The 16707-nt window shown below is 48.1% G+C and overlaps 1 protein-coding gene across 1 annotated transcript; it reads left to right on the top strand.

Annotated features, from left to right (window-relative positions):
• The first annotated feature begins 1502 nt into the window (after nucleotides 1-1502).
• Nucleotides 1503-14185, top strand: LOC147001165 (hippocalcin-like protein 1). Its single transcript, XM_085830123.1, has 3 exons — nucleotides 1503-1801; nucleotides 9630-9735; nucleotides 13385-14185. The coding sequence occupies exons 1-3, from the start codon at nucleotides 1739-1741 to the stop codon at nucleotides 13480-13482; spliced, it is 267 nt and encodes an 88-aa protein (XP_085686249.1). The 5' UTR covers nucleotides 1503-1738; the 3' UTR covers nucleotides 13483-14185.
• The last annotated feature ends 2522 nt before the right edge of the window (nucleotides 14186-16707 follow it).

Raw genomic sequence — 16707 nt, 5'->3', positions numbered from 1 at the left:
CTCACAGGAGTGTTGGGTGCTGGCCACTGGCCAGGGCAACCTGAGTCATTGACCATGCAGAAACAGTCCTAGAGGCCCCGTGCCATTCCCCTGGCTACTGGGGAAAGGCCATTGCTGGCTTCTTGGCCTGCAGCATCAAAACAGAATTGATATGACCTGTCATCCCAGCCAATCAGGAGCCCATGTGTGAGTCATTCCATAGCTGGCTCATGGACCCCAAAGAACCTGCTGCATCAAGCCTGGGGCCAAAGTGCCAACCTGATCCTCGGTGTTGAGCAGCAAGGAAGAGAAGCCTATTCTGGCTCAATCCCACCAGGACTGATTGCACAAGACGTCCATCTGTAGAGGGACTGTGGGTATGAAATGGAGGTCTCTGCCCTCTCCTACTTGCAGCAATGTCTTTCATATCCTTCAAAAGAGCACTTAAGTCATGCTGTGCTCCTGTAATTTCAGGAGACTGAGGAGTGTCTTGAGTTCAAGGCTGGACTGGGTTGTATAGAAAGACTCTATCATAGCCAGATGGTTGTGAGGCTCTCCTTTAATCCCAGTACACATGAGGCAGAGGTAGATGGATTTGTGTGAGTTCCAAGCCAGCCTGGTCTCAGAGGGAGTTTCAAGACAGCCAGGGCTACACAGAGAAAAGACTGTGTCACATGAAAATGGGAGGGGGAGGGGGAGGGAGAGGAGGGAGAATAGGCTGGAGTTGGCTACGACTGTTGGTAGAATGCTTGCCTAAGATTCACTGAAGTCTAAAGTCTATCTCTAAGTGCACCACAAAATGCATTCCTCCATGAGTCTCTCTAAAAAAACTGAGGGGGGCTCAGTTGGCCCCTGGATAACTTGTCTTACCTTAGCCAAATTTGTGGGCCTACGAGTGGGCCCTCTGAGACCCTCAACTAGTGCCCGTCGGTAATTGGACAGCCGTTCTTTCCCTTGTGCTGTGTTATAATCCCACTGAGGACGAGTCAAAGGAAATCCTTTGTCTATCTCGACCAGGGTCTGTACTGGCCGACCGGCCCCTTCTCGGACGTTCTTCCATGCCTCAAGGAGAATTTTTTCTCTCTCCTAGGTGGTGTACAGGGTTTGTAGGAGCTGTTGGCAACCATCCCAGGTAGGCTGTTATGAGTACATCAGAGACTCTATCAACCCTTTAAGCCCTGTAGGATTTTCTGAGAAAGGGGGGTGGTTTACTTTCCAGTCATAGACATCAGAGGAAGAAAAAGGCCAGTATTGCAGAAGCTGTGGAACGTTCTGGCTGGCAGGGGGAGCTCCAACAGCCCTAAGGGGAAGTGCCACCATAGAATCGGCTGGCCCCTCGCTGGGTGCTCCCCGCTGGCTTCTTGTTCCTGCTGAGGGGCCTCCCTCCCCGATCCCTAGAACCGAAGGTGGAGCCATGGAAGCTGAGGGTTGGGGTACAGGTTGGAGAACCAGGGGATGAGGTGGTGGTAGTGAGTCGGGCCATTCAGGGGGCCACTCTATATCTGGGTAGATTTTAGAAATGGCCTCTGGCTGCGGTGGAGTAGATTTTTTGCTGCCTTCTCCAGATAGTAGTTTCGATTTCCCCTTCTCAGCATTCTCTCGGACCATCAAAACCTTGGTACCTGGACATAGGGGTGGGAGAAATGGATGAACCCACGCAGGCAGAAATCGCGCTAAATCTTCCAACACTGTGATGTACAGTTGCTGGTCCGGGTGCAATCATGGTCCTTCCTGAAAAACTACGGCCTTTACAGACCTAATGGTGGGGAGATCACACGTTCCTTCGGGAGGCCAACCCACCCCAAAAGTGGGCCATTCTGAGGTATAGTAAGTCTGCCAAGGTTTCTTCTTAACTATTACTGATAGATTTTGCCCTCTTGCCCTAACGTCCGTCCGTCCAATGGTTCTCAGTCAAAGATAATGGGGTTGAGACAGTCTGTCCCATGACAAAAATTGGAAACAGAGACAAAATGAAGACAGAGACAAGGGACACCAGAACATCCAAGCACACTCATCCCTGCCTGGACCTATACAACCAGCCAAACGCGACCTCTGACAGGGTGGGATTCCACGTCCACTCCCGTTCTGGCAGAAAGAGCACCTGATCTCCCTCACTCTGCCAGAGGACTTCCTCCAGGGTCACCCTTGGAACGTCTTCCCAGGGTTGCAGCTTGTGGACTCAAGACATCTCCTTCCACAGCCACTGGACCCACACGGACCTCAGCGGCAGCTGCCAGAATACTAAAACTGGAAAACCGACACACAGATTCAGTGGCACCGCACTCAGACACACCAAACTCACACAGACATACCTCCAAGGGGTTTTCTTGGGGTTCTGGGTGCTCCCAAATCCCGGATGAGCCCCCAAATGTAGGACTCCCCCCATATGGTAACCCCTACTCTAATCCAGGGATAGGGTGCACCCGTGAACACGCAAGAATCCTTCTTGTTGCAATACACACAAGGCTTTATTGGCAGATCTCTGGGCCGACACGTACCTCACACAAAAGGCAGGGGAGTCGACTCCGAGTCTCCAGAGCTAGGGGTTTTTATGAAAGAAAAAGGGATAGGGGTGCAAGGAATTTCAACAAAGGTATGGGATTGGCTCATTCAAACATTAACAGTAAGATTACATGTCAGCCAAAGGGGATCAGGACCTTGTTCCTGTGGGCTGGTGCCTTATCATTGTTCACATAGCAACCAGTTGTTGTATGACATTACCCCGGCGCCAAGGGGCAGTAGACAGAGAGGAGGTTCCGATCAGATGGTGTAAACTCAGACAAGATAGCCTTGCCTGCGTCCTTGCATTCTTTTTCATCTTTACATCTTCTGAGCCCTGCCCTGGCATATGGGCTCCTAGACAACTCTTTTACATGAATCACAAGTTACAAAATCTCATTTTCCTTCACTAGCTGAGGCATGTGAGACAGCTTACCACTCACTGGAGGCTCTGTCATCTTCCAAAATCCCCTCTAGGCCTTCAGTTTTGGCTCTAAATTCCATCTTCTTGGCCAGAGCACCTAGTTGTCCTGCCTAGGAATGTGCATTTGTAGTGCAGGGCACTCGAGAGTAGGGACCACAATCCAGCATGACTCAAGCATCTATACTTCAAGAACCCAAGAGACTGGAAAACACCGAAGCAGGTCCTAACTGTCTGCTCAAGTATGGGCTTCTCCGATGATACACTCTCCCAGTTAACGGGGTGTATCTGTCAAGAAAGAGGCTAAGGTGGGGTTAGGGGGCTTTCTGCTTCTGGGAGCCTGCTTTCTTGTTTTTCTTGGAGGATTATTTGGCTATCTTGCTATATGACTGTTGGTCCTCTGTCCCAAGTATCTGTACTGAATCCTTGTCCCCTTTGGAGCGAAATAGGGGTCACTGTTACTGACTGCAGTAGCTGAGAGTTCCTGTGGCTCAGGGCTAGCTGCTGGATATTGAAGAGTCTCAGCAGCACTTAGCATTGTAAAGGTGTGTTTTCCTATCTGGGTGTAGTGGAACATGGCAGGGCAGGAGGACTATGCTCCATGGAGTCCCTCCAGGACTGAGGCTTCTTTACATAGAGCCCTTCTTTACTGGAGTTTCCGAAAAGGGTCAATCCTACCCTCTCTTCCTCCTTATCTCATACTGCTTATGCCATTAGTCCCAGGTGCTTAAGATGGCCAGACACATTCCTATTATCACCACCCTTTCTTTAAATGACATTGCATGCAGGAGAAGATCTTCAAGCCATTGCTCCTCAGAACCAGATCCCGAGGCTCAGACCCTTCCTTTTCCCTTTTCTACATCCCATGAACCCCCAGCACCTCAGGGGTAGCCCTGAAACATGGATTGAATGTTCCCTGGTAGTCTCCATCCTCCTGATGCTTATGCCTTGTTCTTTGCATCCACAGAGGGTCACTTGGGATCTGCTTCAATGTGAGCTATGTCAAGGTTCTTCCTGCCTCCAAATTAGTATTAGTACATCCTGAGAACAAGGGCATGTGTGTGTGTGTGTGTGTGTGTGTGTGTATGCAATAACCACAACAGCAAGAATGTCCAAAACCGATGCAAAGCATGAATTCTAATTAGCAGCCTGATACCAGGGAGGAGACAAAGTCTGGGCAGAGGCACAACCCTGTGTTCTGGAGCTCCTACCTCCGAAATATTTGGTAAAGAGCAGATCTTCAAGCCATTGGGAAGGGAATGAGAAATAAGGGAAACGAAGCCTCTCCTTCAATATCTCCAAGGCTGTCTGCACTGCAGCCTCCTCCCGGCAGATATCTGCAGAGCAGGTACAAGGAGTTTGGCATTCTAGTAGCTTCTGTTAGATGACAAATCACAGACACTGCAGTGATGTGTGTTCAATGAGGTGAGTGGATGCTGCGTGTGTGAGCTGGAAACCAAGGGTCTGTGGCAAGGCTGTGGGGTGCAGGGCTGTTGATCATGAAGAGGAGCCACAAGCACAGGGCTGGCTGGGGTGGCAGTGCAGCTGTTTCCACATTGCCCTCTCTGGGACAATACCAGCACAATCCCATACCCGGGTATCCTGGAGTCAGGTCCTGGCTCACTTAGGAGAGGTTCTGCAGCTCTCTGATGGTCAGTTCTCTGGTTAGCAAGATGTATCTGATGGGTGACATATCTAAGTGAACTCCAGGCCAGAGACACATTGTAAGTTTCCCTGTGTGAATGGTTCAGTGCTGAGGGCCTTGGAGCTACATGGATTCACTGGGTTTAGGTCTTTTCTCTCCAATACTAGTATTTGAGCAGGGGACCCCACACCTCCCATCTTGGTCCAACCTGGCTTCTCTACCTTTTACCTGCTACCACCCCAAACTCTGCCCTCTTTTCTGGGGTCTCCTGTTCACATTGTTTCACAGTTTTGTCTCCTGCCTGAGGGCCTGCCTCTGACAGTAACATCCTAGTAGCCACCTCCTGGGCTCAGCTCATTGTCCCTTCCTCTAGGTACTCCAGTTCCCTTCTCCCTCTCACGCCCTCCTTTTCCCTCTCCCTCATTTCTTCCTTCCTTTCCTCCTTCTTTCCTTCCTTCCTCCTCCCCTCGTTCCTCCCTTCCTTCTCCATCAGTATTCCTGGATTGTCCCCAGACGTCTTTTTGCACCTCTTGTCCTGCTCCACTAAGGGATTCTTTGGACCAACCACCACCAGGTGTACCACCCTCCCACTGTTGGCTGCTCCATTCTTACCTACAGCTCCGCGTTCCCAGGGTGGCTTCCACTTTACATGTATTTTGTTAATTGAGTTTCCAAAATGAATTACCTACAATAAAACCAGGGCATTTCTATCCCTTCCCAAAGAGTCATGATATGGTCTTACTCTATGTTGGGGTGTGGATTAGAGCCATGGGTAGTGGGTATCAATGGTGGGCAGCTCATCTGTATGCTTATCCTAGGCCTGTGGTGACCCCTCAGCCACCAGCAGTCGCATTTGTCCTCTTAGGGCAGACTCTCTGTGGCTGGAGAAGTTGGTATTGTGTGCTCCTGTTCAGAGATGGATGTAGCTAGCTTCTGGGGGTACTTCCAGCCAGCACTGGCCACCCTTTCAAGCTCAATGTCCAGTGAACCAGGGAGAGGTTGGCTGACTCGTGGTTGAAGCCCAGGCTGTAGGTGATAAGGAAAGTGGACACTAAACCGTGGTAGAAGCAAGGCTGTGAGATAGGAATTGCATGTGCTGCCAGTGTAGAAGCTAATACGGGATTGTATCGAGGAGAAGGAAAGATATGGAGCAGAACTCCAAAAGGGCAATGAGGCCTGAATCAGGTGAGAGAGGCGCGATCCCAAAAGTCAGAGGCAGAAGGAAATTCTATTTATGGGGATATGTCTGAGGACAATCTGGAGAGTATAGCCGACAGTCTAGAGAAAGTAAAAATGAAGGTAGAACCTTCAGGGCCAGGGCCACCGTGGCCGCGTCCGTAAGCCCCTGAAAGAGGATCCAGGTGTAGTCTGCATTCAGAAACCTGGAGGGAACTGGGAACCCAGTGCTTTACTGTATTTCAGGATGCACAGGGAGGTCATCATCATGAGCCGCTTGATTGGAAGATTGTTCAAAGTATAGAGGAAGGGGTTCATACTTACAGTGTCAGTGCTGCTTTTGTAAGAGCGCAATTAGAGAACCTGCACCACTACTGCATGTCTCCAAGGAATTGGCAGAACCTAGCTCTCGCCTGCTTGTCACCAGGCCAATATTTAGACTAGAAGGCATTTTTCATTGAGTTTCTTGCTGAGCAAGCAGCAATAAATGCTGGCAATGGCCATCCAGCCTGGGATCAAGACATGCTGCTGGGACAAGGGAGATTTGTAGCAGCTCAAACTAATTATCCCATCCAAGGGTACATTTTGACTGGTTGTTGGAAGGGCCCTGACCCAGTGTTTGTTTGGGAGAGAGGGTCTGTTTGTGTGTTTCCCCAGGATCACCGACAACTGCTGTGGGTCCCAGAGCGGCTGACCAGAGCAATTCAGGACAAGCAGAGCGATGAGGACATGGATATTCCTGTGGCTGGGAATGGTCCCGCTAGTGAGAACTGAAGAGCTACATTGGGGAATTATGCCTGTGTTCCCGAAAACCATGCCGTTGATGCATTCAGCACAAGTGTTTCCTCAGTTCTTTATATCCTAATGCTTTGCTACAATTGCCTTTTTTTATCATGGGATGGAGAGATAGCTCCAGTGAGGGAATCTATGCTGCTTCAGCTAAGGGGATTGTTGTGTTTTCAGATGGTTCAAAATATTTCACAGATGAGTGATTGTGTTCAGCTGTATCTACTAAAGCTAATGCTACCTGGATCTGAGGGTTGTGGCCTGCCAGTATATCCAAGGGCAATAGCACTATACCCTCCTAACCTAGATGGGCCCCTTTTTTGTAGGAGTGTTCGCAATTCCCTTCCACCTTGGACCTGCTGTCAATCTAGAAAAGTACCTTGGGCAGTGAAGAATTATTTTTCATTTTCCCCTTATATACGTACAGTCCATAATAGTTCCTTTTCAGAGTATAATTGGACATATCAAAATCCAGCTCAAGTAGGAGCTAGTAATCCTTTTAATGTATGGTGTTAGGTGGGGTGAATGGTAGTTGCACTGATCTTCCCCCCTTAAGCATGGTGGTGGGAGGGGCCTGGGGCAATGCAAGTTTTTATTGGAATGGTTCTAATGTGTTTAAAACTTCTGTATTTCAATTTGCTGGACGGAGGAATGCTTCTTTTCAGGCTACACCTGTTTGTATGTGGCCTCCTTTTGTGTTTATTGTTTATAATGGTAGTTATAAGAATAATGTTGTTAATTGTAGTAGTGATATTTGTTATTATAGTATGAGCTGGAATGCATCTGAATATCATTTAGCTGTTGTGACTAGGATGTCTCGCTTTGTACCTTAGCCCTTTCAGGCTCCTTCTGCTATGACTTTGTTTGGACCTAAGAGGGATTTTTGGCATTGCTGCAGTTATTGTCACTGCTGTAGCAATCTCTGCCACCACAGCCACCGGTGTGACCATATCCCTTACAAACTGCCGCGGCTGTGAATAATTTAACCGTTGATGTAGCAGAAGCTTTGGATTGCTGTCCGCTGTCTCCCGCTTGAAAGAGTGAGCTGGAATTGATGGACTTGCTCTGTATCTGATATTAATCAGCATCCTGGCCTTCTGGTGCACCTGCTGCATGCAGAGTCGTGAGTGCAGAGCCCAAGCCTTGATGATACAGGCTTTTGCGGCAGCGAAAACAGGACAATCTCCTCATGTGTGGCTTGGCATGCTAGAGAAGTAGTCAATGACGGGTAAGATGCCCTGGGCGTGTCACCAACCTAAGACAGGGATCAAACCAATGGTCTTTGTCTCCCAATGATGGGTAAGGGGCATTGCCACAGGGTGCAACCTAAGACAGACATTCTGTCTGCCAATAAGTACAGAAGGGGGAGATGTGGGGAGTGGGTGTGGCAGCAGTCCCAAGATGGCGCCTGGGACTGCAGCCAAGTCTTATGACTTGCACCCGACTTCCTCATACACCTGAAAATAAGCCACGACCATCGTGATAACTGCTCAGGTGCACCATGATGCAAGATCAGACCATATGACGAGTGATGATTCTGGCCAATGGACTGCTGTTACATGGACTGGGCTGATGGGGCGTGGTTGAGGGGTTATATAATGGATTGCGATTGGGGGCAGAGAGATACACAAGATACTATTCCTGGAGAGAGATTCATGCATGCATGTTGAAAGGTTCCTGAATAAACTGCTTTGAGAAGACCCTAGTGTCTTCGCTCCTTTCTAGCTACATGAGACCCTATCTCAGAAAACAAATAAACAAATAAAATTACAAAGGAAAACATGACAAAAGGGCCTACAAGATACCTGTCCATTCAGCCAATTCCCCACTTCAGTCAACTTTACCTTTCCAGTAAGTTCTTCCACAGGAGGCCTCCACTCACAAACCCGTTGGACTTCTTCTCACAGATGGCATCAATCACCACATGCCCTTGTGCATAATCTTCCATTTGTAAATCTCTCTGTCTCTCTCTGTCTCTGTTACTCAGTTTCTCTCTCTCTCTCTCTCTCTCTCTCTCTCTCTCTCCCTCCCTCCCTCCCTCCCTCCCTCCCTCCCTCCCTCCCTCTCTCTCTCTCTCTCTCTCTCTCTCTCTCTCTCTCTCTCTCTCTCTCTCTTTCTCTCCCTACCCGCCCGTGTGTATGTTTGTGTGTGTGTGTCTTTGTGTGTATGTCTTTGAGAGAGAGAGACAGTGTTTCTCTGTGTAGTCCTGGCTATCCTAGAACTTGCTCTGTAGCCCAGGGTAGCCTTCCTTGAACTCTTATTTGTCTTCACTGTCACTGAATGCTGGGGTTAAAGGCATGCACCACTATTGTACTTCCTGTTCTCTTTCTTTTAATATAACATTTTTAGACAGGGTCTCATGTAGCTCAGGCTGGCCATGAACTTTCTATATAGTCATAGATGACCTTGAACTCCTGATAATCCTGCCTCTACCCTCCGGTTCTGGAATTACAGATGTGTGGCACCTGTCTACCTGAGTTGATGATTATTTCTGATCAAGACACTGTGGACATTTGAGTTGGTTGTTTGTACAGGGGAGGACATGTTTAGATAAGTAAGTGTGTGCTCTGAAAGACAATATCAAGCTGCCATATGTCTGTGTTGGACAAGGAACTTTAAATATCTCCTAGTCGTGTAGATAAGTAAATAAAATTTGTACAATGGCTATAGATGTTAATAATAATGTGTATTATTTGGGAAATAACAAGAATCTGTGTACCTCCAGTTTCGTTTTCTAGACTATTTCCTACCTGTAGTTTGTTGAATCTGCAGATTCAGGACCCATGGGTAGGCAGGGATCAATGTATTTCCCCTTTGACCTTCCCTCCAGGATTTCCCAGCTCCCCACCAAAGATCTTCCTTTCAGATAGATGCTTTGCCACACAACCTCCCCTCTAGTCTGAACCAAGGAGCCCTCCATTCTTCCACACCCCAGCTGTATCCTGTGCTCTTGAATGTCACTTAAAGTTTCCTGGTTCCCTTTGCCCAGAACCTTGTCTGTGAGACTTGTTCTGGTGAGAGAAGGGTCCTGACTCTGCCCTGTCGTTGCTCCTTGGTTAGCTGAGCGAGGACCATAACTCACCCTCCGTCCTCCACAGCACACTCACAGATGCCCCTTTGCAGGCCATCTACAAGATGGTGTCCTCTGTGATGAAGATGCCCGAGGACAAGTCTATTCCCGAGAATCGAACAGACAAGATCTTCAGGCAGATGGACACAAACAATGAAGGTAGGAAACATGGTAGGAGTGAGCAGGTGGGGTGGGAAGAGGGGATTGGGAGAGGGGGTGGGGGTGGGGAGAGGGGAGTAGGTGAGCCTGTGAAACTGTTGATGGCACAGAGGTGTTTGGGATACACTCTCTGCCCTATGCAGGCCTGCCTTTTTCCAGCCCGCTTGATTCAGCTCTGATAGAGGGAGGGAGACTAGAATTCAGGGTCAGGTACACCTAGCCTGCACCCTGCACCCTTTCTAGGGCTCTATAACCATGTGCATGTCAGTAGACCCTCTGAGCTGTAGGCTACATCTGTGTCGTCTGAGTTAGGGTTTCCATTGCTGTGATGAGACACTATGGCCACAAGTAACTCGGGGAGGAAGTTTATTCACTCACAGTTACCATATAACTGTTCATCATCAAAAGCAGTGAGGGCAGGACTCAAACAGGGCAGCAACCTGAAGGCAAGAACTGATACAGAGACCATGAAAGGGTTGCTACTTACTGGCTTTCTCCCCATGGCTTGCTCAGCCTGCTTTCTTATAGAACTCAGGATCACTAGCCCAGGGATGTACCACCTACAGGGTTGGCCCTCCTCCATCAATTACTAATTAAGAAAATACCCTCTGGTCAGGCATGGTGGCACATGTCTTTAATCGGAGCTCATAAGAGACAGGAGGCTGTCTGTGAGCTCAAGGCTAACCTGGTCTAAAAGGTGAGTTCTAGGACAGTCAGGGCTGTTACATAGAGAATCCCTGTTTCAATAAAAAAAAACAAAAAAAAAAGAGGGAAAAAGAGGGAGAGAGGGAGGGAGGTACACAAACACAAAGAGAGAGAGAGAGAGAGAGAGAGACAGAAAGAGACTGAGAAGGCCCTACAAGTTTTCCTGCAGACATTTTATACAGACATTTTTGCAACTGAGGCTCCCTTTTTCCTGATAACGTAAACTTGTATCAAACTGACATAAAATTAGCTAGCACACATGTTGACAGTAACAGTGGTCTTACTATTTCCACAATTATATATGCAGAGGGGAGGAAGGTCATACTGGTGGCTGAGAGGTGAGACACTGAATCAAGTGGCATTGAGTCTTGAGATTCTGAACCAGGCCATCATCCTGGGATGTGAGGAACTGCGGATTCTCATGGGGCTCATCAAACATAGAAGCCACTGAGCCTCATCTTACCTAGGAGTCTGAGGTTCTACCACAGATGCAAAAAGGCAGGTCTCAGGAGGAGGTGAGGTGGTGAGAGGTCCTTCTGTGCCTTGGCTGAGTTTCTCACAGGACCTCAGCAAGGGTGAGGTAGCTGCATGGTGAGTTAATTCTGCCCCTCTGTGGCTTTGTAGAGCCAAGACTGGTTGGGTTTTGTTCCAACAGGAAATGCAGCATTAAGGCATGAAAGGCTCCCCAGGTCGCACTGAGATTGAATGTAAGCTAATGCACAGGAAAGAGCAGTGAACAGCCTCCAGTGCTCTGTGCAGGTGAGCTGAGGACAGGGCTCAGTGGGACTCAAGGATCCAGGGAACTGTAGACAACAAAAAGCTTCCCAGACATCAAGGAAATGCTTTTCAATGCACACAAAGCAATGCAGCCTCTTGCCTGGTGCTGCCTTTCAGCCATTTTCTAAAGTGTTCTTTACTCTCTTGTGTACTCTGACACGGAGGCTTGTGTTCCAATAGACCAACTGTACTGAGGCTTGCCCACTTCCCAGGTTTGGCTTTCTTCTCCGTGAAATGGGGATAAGCCCACTGGTGTGGGTGTGAGGCTGAAGTAGCACTATGTTGGTGGCACACTTAACATGGAGGGCCATTGTTCCTGAATGTCAAAGCCAGGAGCTTTACCAGTTTCAGAGTGGAGACCGCGTCCCCACTGTGCACTTGTCCAGTTGTTTGTGTCTCACAATGGAGGCCACTGAGTGCATATTCTGCCCTGTAAGCCAGGGGCCACTTGCTAGCACTCAAGAGATGAGAAGTCTGGGCTGTCAGAGAAACTGGTACAGAATAGGACAAGAATAGGACAGCAAAGGTGGATAGCTCGCAACACCCGAAGCTGACAAGAGTCTACACTAGGGGGCGCTGTGATAGTTTTAACTGTCAACATGACTCAGTTTAGAATCACCTCAGAAGTCTTTTTTTTTTAATTTTTATTTTTTATTTTAGAATTAGTATTTGTTTTCTACATGAGCGTTTACCTGAATATATGTTTGTGTAATGTGTTAGAGGTCAGAAAAGGGCACTGGGTCGCCCTGGAACTGGAGTTACAAATGATTGGGAACTGCTTTATGGATGCTGGGAACTTTATCCAGGACCCTCTGCAAAAGCAGCAACTGCTCTTAACTGCTGAGCCATCTCATCAGCCATAAAGGAGAGTCTTTTCTTTTGCTTGTTGGTTTGTTTTTTAGAGACAAGGATTCTCTGTGTAGCCCTGGCTGTCCTAGAACTTGCTGTTTAGACCATGTTGGCTTCAAACTCAGAGATCAACCAGTCTGCCTCCTGAGTATTGGGATTAAAGATGTGTGCCACCACTGCTCAGCTCAGAAGAATCTTAATGAAGAATTATCAAAATCAGTGGTTCTCAACCTATGGGTTCCAACCCCTTTGGGGGATCAAATGAACTTTTCCCAGAGGTAGCACAAGACCAACAGAAAACACAAATATTCAGATTCAGATTCATAACAATAGTGTAATTACGGTTATGAAGTAGCAGTGAAAATAATCTTATGGTTGAGGGTCACTACAACACAAGGAACTGTATTAAAGGGTCACAGCATTAGGAAGGCTGAGAACCATCCATCTAGATCATGGCAGTCTATGAGCATGCCTGTTGCGGGTTGTGTTGGTGGTTAATTGATGCGGGAAACCCCATTACTATTCTCTAGACAGGGGGCCTGAACTGTGTAATAAAGGGAAAAGAAGAGTATCAGAAAAAAAGTACAGAGTCTCATTATGAGCCAGGTGCTCATACCTCTATTCTCTCTGCCCCGTGAGGTTTTAAAGCCTTGACTTCCTGAAGTGATGAATTGTAACCTAGAAGTAAACCAAAGAAAACTTCCTCCCTTAAGTTGCTTTTAGTCAGGGGATTTTTGTCACAGTAACAGAAATGTAATTTGACCTGCAGCCATAATTTGTCCTTTCTCCCCAGCTGCCCCAGATCATGGTGGCTCTCCAGGCCTCTATCTGCTTACATCAAGCCAAAGAGTTCATTACCAAACCTAACCTCATGACTAGGGCTTAATCCCCACAACCTATTCCTTGAAAGGAGAACCAGCTCTTACAAGTTGTCCTCTGACCACATGTGTGCCTCAAAATGGCATGTGTCCCCATATGTGTGTGTGTGTGTGTGAGTGTGTGTGTGAGTGTGTGTGTGTGTGTGAGTGTGTGTGTGTGTGAGTGTGTGTGTGTTGTGTGTGTGTGTGTGTGCGTGCGTGAGAGAGAGAGAGAGAGAGGGAGAGAGAGAGAGGGAGAGGGAGAGGGAGAGGGAGAGGGAGAGGGAGAGGGAGAGGGAGAGGGAGAGGGAGAGGGAGAGGGAGAGAGAGAGAGAGAGAGAGAGAGAGAGAGAGAGAGAGAGAGAGAGAGAGAGAAGACTGGACATTGTCCATTTTCCAGAGGGTTCCAGACTTTAACCAGAGCACTGGCTAATCCTAAGTCTCCCTCTTCCATTCCTCAGGCAAAATGTCCCTGGAAGAATTCAACAAAGGTGCCAAGAGCGACCCATCCATTGTCCGGTTGCTGCAGTGTGATCCAAGCAGTGCTAGCCAGTTCTGAGGGGAATGGGCTTTTACACACTTGTGAGAAACACAGGCTTGACCTACCATCTTCAGCTTTGCTTGCAAAAGTGGATTTCTCCATGATTTCTCCTGCTCTCTAGGGACCTGGGTCCAGGCAGCACATCACACTCACCTGGTCTGGCTGGATGCAGCTCCCTCCTCTATCTGACCCAATAGATGTCCCTCCCCATCCAGTCCAGGCTGGTTCCTTCCAAGGTTTCAAGTGTTCTCAGCTGTAGGGCTCCTTCCCTGCCCACAGAGGGCCTGGAGGCCCTTAAGGACACCAGACAGGACATTTCAGTATCTTACCGAGACCAGGTGATTTATTCTATGATCCCAGCTGACTTTGTGAGGATGAAGAAGATGGACAGTAGATAGGCAAGCCCTTCCTGTGCATGGCTCCACCTCCTTTGTTCATTTTCTCCGACCAAAGCTGCTTGCATGTGTATACCGTGGTATCCTTACTTTTAATATATAAGTTTTGTATAAAGTGAGAAGTTTCAGCCCCTGTATTTAAAGCCTCTGACTGACCTAAAAGCATGGTCCCCCGTGGCTTGTGATTCTCCCCACCCCCAAGTCTGGCTGTGCTGTGGTATTTATGTATTCATTTGCCTAATTACACAGGAGATACATGCATGCCCAAGGCTGTGGACATCTGCCCTCCATCCTGCAAACACAGGTTTTCCTGTGTGCTCCGTCCTTCCTTTCCTTTGACCTGGCATATTAAAATGATCAAATAAACCAAGGTCTGTGAGTTTCCTATGTTTCCCCAAGCACCCTGTTCATGGTTCACTCTGCAGTGAGTGTGGAGATGAAGGAGATAAGTGGTAGACATGGGGAAAGTCCTTGGATGTCTGGAACAGTCGAGAATTTAGTCAGAGAGGAGTCCATGCCAGCCTTTCCCCACTCAGTGGGCTCCACATACAGCAAGGCCATTGGCCCTCCTGCTTAAAGCCACAGAACCTGTAGACTGAGGCCCAGACTGTCTGAAGATGTTGAGGAAACACCCACTGAGTATCTGTCCTGGGTAAGCACTGGAGACTCTGAGATTGGCCAGACATTGTCTTTGCTCCCACCTCACCTCTAGGAGAAAGGTGCTGTTGGCTAAAAGGTGTTTTAGATATTGGACACAATCAATCCCTCAGGGCCAAACAGGGCATGTGCCTTGGCTAATGTCACCCACTAATCTTGCAAGCCGTCCAGTGGCTCACATGTACAGGGTACACCTGAGTGGCAGGCTGGCACTTAAAGAAAGGGAAACTAGGAGGAAGAGAGAGAAATGGAGCCAAGACAATGTTCTGATCAAGGTTCAAATGTTTAATGGCAAATGCGCTTATAAAGTGGGGAGGGAGGCCCATTCCCACCAATTGATCTTTGGAACTGGCTGCAGGTGATGATATGCAGGATAGGGCATAGTCTCCAGAATAGCTCTGGCGCCTCTCTGCAGGTAGCAGTATCTTGAAGAGGAACAGCAACAGTGGCTGTACTGGCTATTTTTGTGTCAACTTGACACAGCTGGAGTTATCACAGAGAAAGGAGCTTCAGTTGAGGAAATGCCTCCATGAGATCCAACTGTAAGGCATTTCCTCAATTAGTGATCAAGGGGGAAAGGCCCCTTGTGGGTGGGACCATCCCTGGGCTGGTAGTCTTGGGTTCTATAAGAGAGTAGGCTGAGCAAGCCAGGGGAGGCATGCCAGTAAAGAACATCCCTCCATGGCCTCTGCATCAGCTCCTGCTCCCTGACCTGTTTGAGTTCCAGTCCTGACTTCCTTTGGTGATGAACAGCAGCATGGAAGTGTAAGCCGAATAAACCCTTTCCTCCCCAACTTGCTTCTTGGTCATGATGTTTGTGCAGGAATAGAAACCCTGACTAAGACAAATTGGTACCAGGAGTGGGGTATTCCTGTGACAACATGACCATGTTTTGGGGAGGACTTTGGAAGGATTTTGGAACTTTGGGCTTGAAGATCCATTCATTGTTAAGAGCTCTGTCAGATGTTGTGTAGGAGCTTGGAAGATAATGATGAGAACAGTGCAGAAGATGGAGGCCTGGTTTGTGAAATTTCAGGGGGAAAATTAAAAACTCTCTTCAGGGCCATTGCTGTTTTTATTGTGAAGATTTTGTAGTTCTGGTTAGCTGGAGCTGAAGAATCAGCTGTGATTAACAAGATACCAGAACTACTAAAGCAAAAACTTTGCATTACTGGGACTATTGATGCTGGTTAGCTGGAGCTAAGAAATTAGCGGTGATTAAGAAGAGACCAGCATCGTTGAGGTGACATCTTCTGGGAAGTGTTTTCTGAAAGCACAAAGAGGCTGTGTTCCAGAGATAGGCAAGGTTGTACTCCTTCTGCAGTGGGACTTGGTAATGTGTAAGGGTCACCCAGGTGGTACTGGTTTTGAAGGCATGAAGGGGTCACACAGCAGCTCAGGCTCGGCACTGTGAGAGGCCATGGAAGGCCATTGGTGAAGGTGCAGCCCCAGTTGTACTTGAAGACCCAGGACTGAAGGGGTCATGCGGTGTTTTGGAGATGCCAGTACCACGTGATGACCACCAAGAGCAGCAGCAGCAGTGGAGTACAGGCATCTGGAGCCCAGAGGACGACGTGTGTGCTACAAAGGGCATGGCTGGAGAAGTGACCCAAGCCCTTGGAGGAGCCCAGAAGATCGTGAGTTGGATCCCAGACGTTGGACGGTTGGAGATTGATTTTTGCTTTGATTGTGACTGTGCCCTGATATTTTCCCTCTTGAAAGAAGAAACTGTTTTAGTGGAGCCCACAGTTAAGAGACTTTTAATTGTAAAAAGAATTTGGATTTTAAAAGAGATGGATATTTTAAAGAGATTGAAAATTTAAGAATATTAAAGATTGTGGGACTTTTAAAGTTATTTAGATCTTGGGGATGAATAAGAATGTAAGGGTTAAGGCTTACTAGTGATGTGTTTGTGTGTCAAGTTGACAAGGGGTCAATTGTACTGGCTATTTTTGTGTCAACTTGACACAGCTGGAGTTATCACAGAGAAAGGAGCTTCAGTTGAGGAAATGCCTCCATGAGATCCAACTGTAAGGCATTTCCTCAATTAGTGATCAAGGGGGAAAGGCCCCTTGTGGGTGGGACCATCCCTGGGCTGGTAGTCTTGGGTTCTATAAGAGAGTAGGCTGAGCAAGCCAGGGGAGGCATGCCAGTAAAGAACATCCCTCCATGGCCTCTGCATCAGCTCCTG

The sequence above is a fragment of the Mus caroli genome, unplaced genomic scaffold (genome assembly GCF_978045245.1).
Source record: "Mus caroli unplaced genomic scaffold, Mus_caroli_1 scaffold_14, whole genome shotgun sequence".
Lineage (NCBI taxonomy): Eukaryota > Metazoa > Chordata > Mammalia > Rodentia > Muridae > Mus > Mus caroli.
Note: the sequence above shows the minus strand (reverse complement) of the source record. Positions and strands in the feature narration are given on the sequence as shown.

Bases quoted from the DNA above. Each gene is read 5' to 3' on its own strand.
- LOC147001165 (XM_085830123.1), top strand. From the start codon at position 1,739: ATGGTGGGGAGATCACACGTTCCTTCGGGAGGCCAACCCACCCCAAAA. The intron at 1,802-9,629 runs GTATAGTAAGTC...GCCCCTTTGCAG, and splicing joins CAAAAGTGGGCCATTCTGAG to GCCATCTACAAGATGGTGTC. The intron at 9,736-13,384 runs GTAGGAAACATG...TCCATTCCTCAG, and splicing joins GATGGACACAAACAATGAAG to GCAAAATGTCCCTGGAAGAA.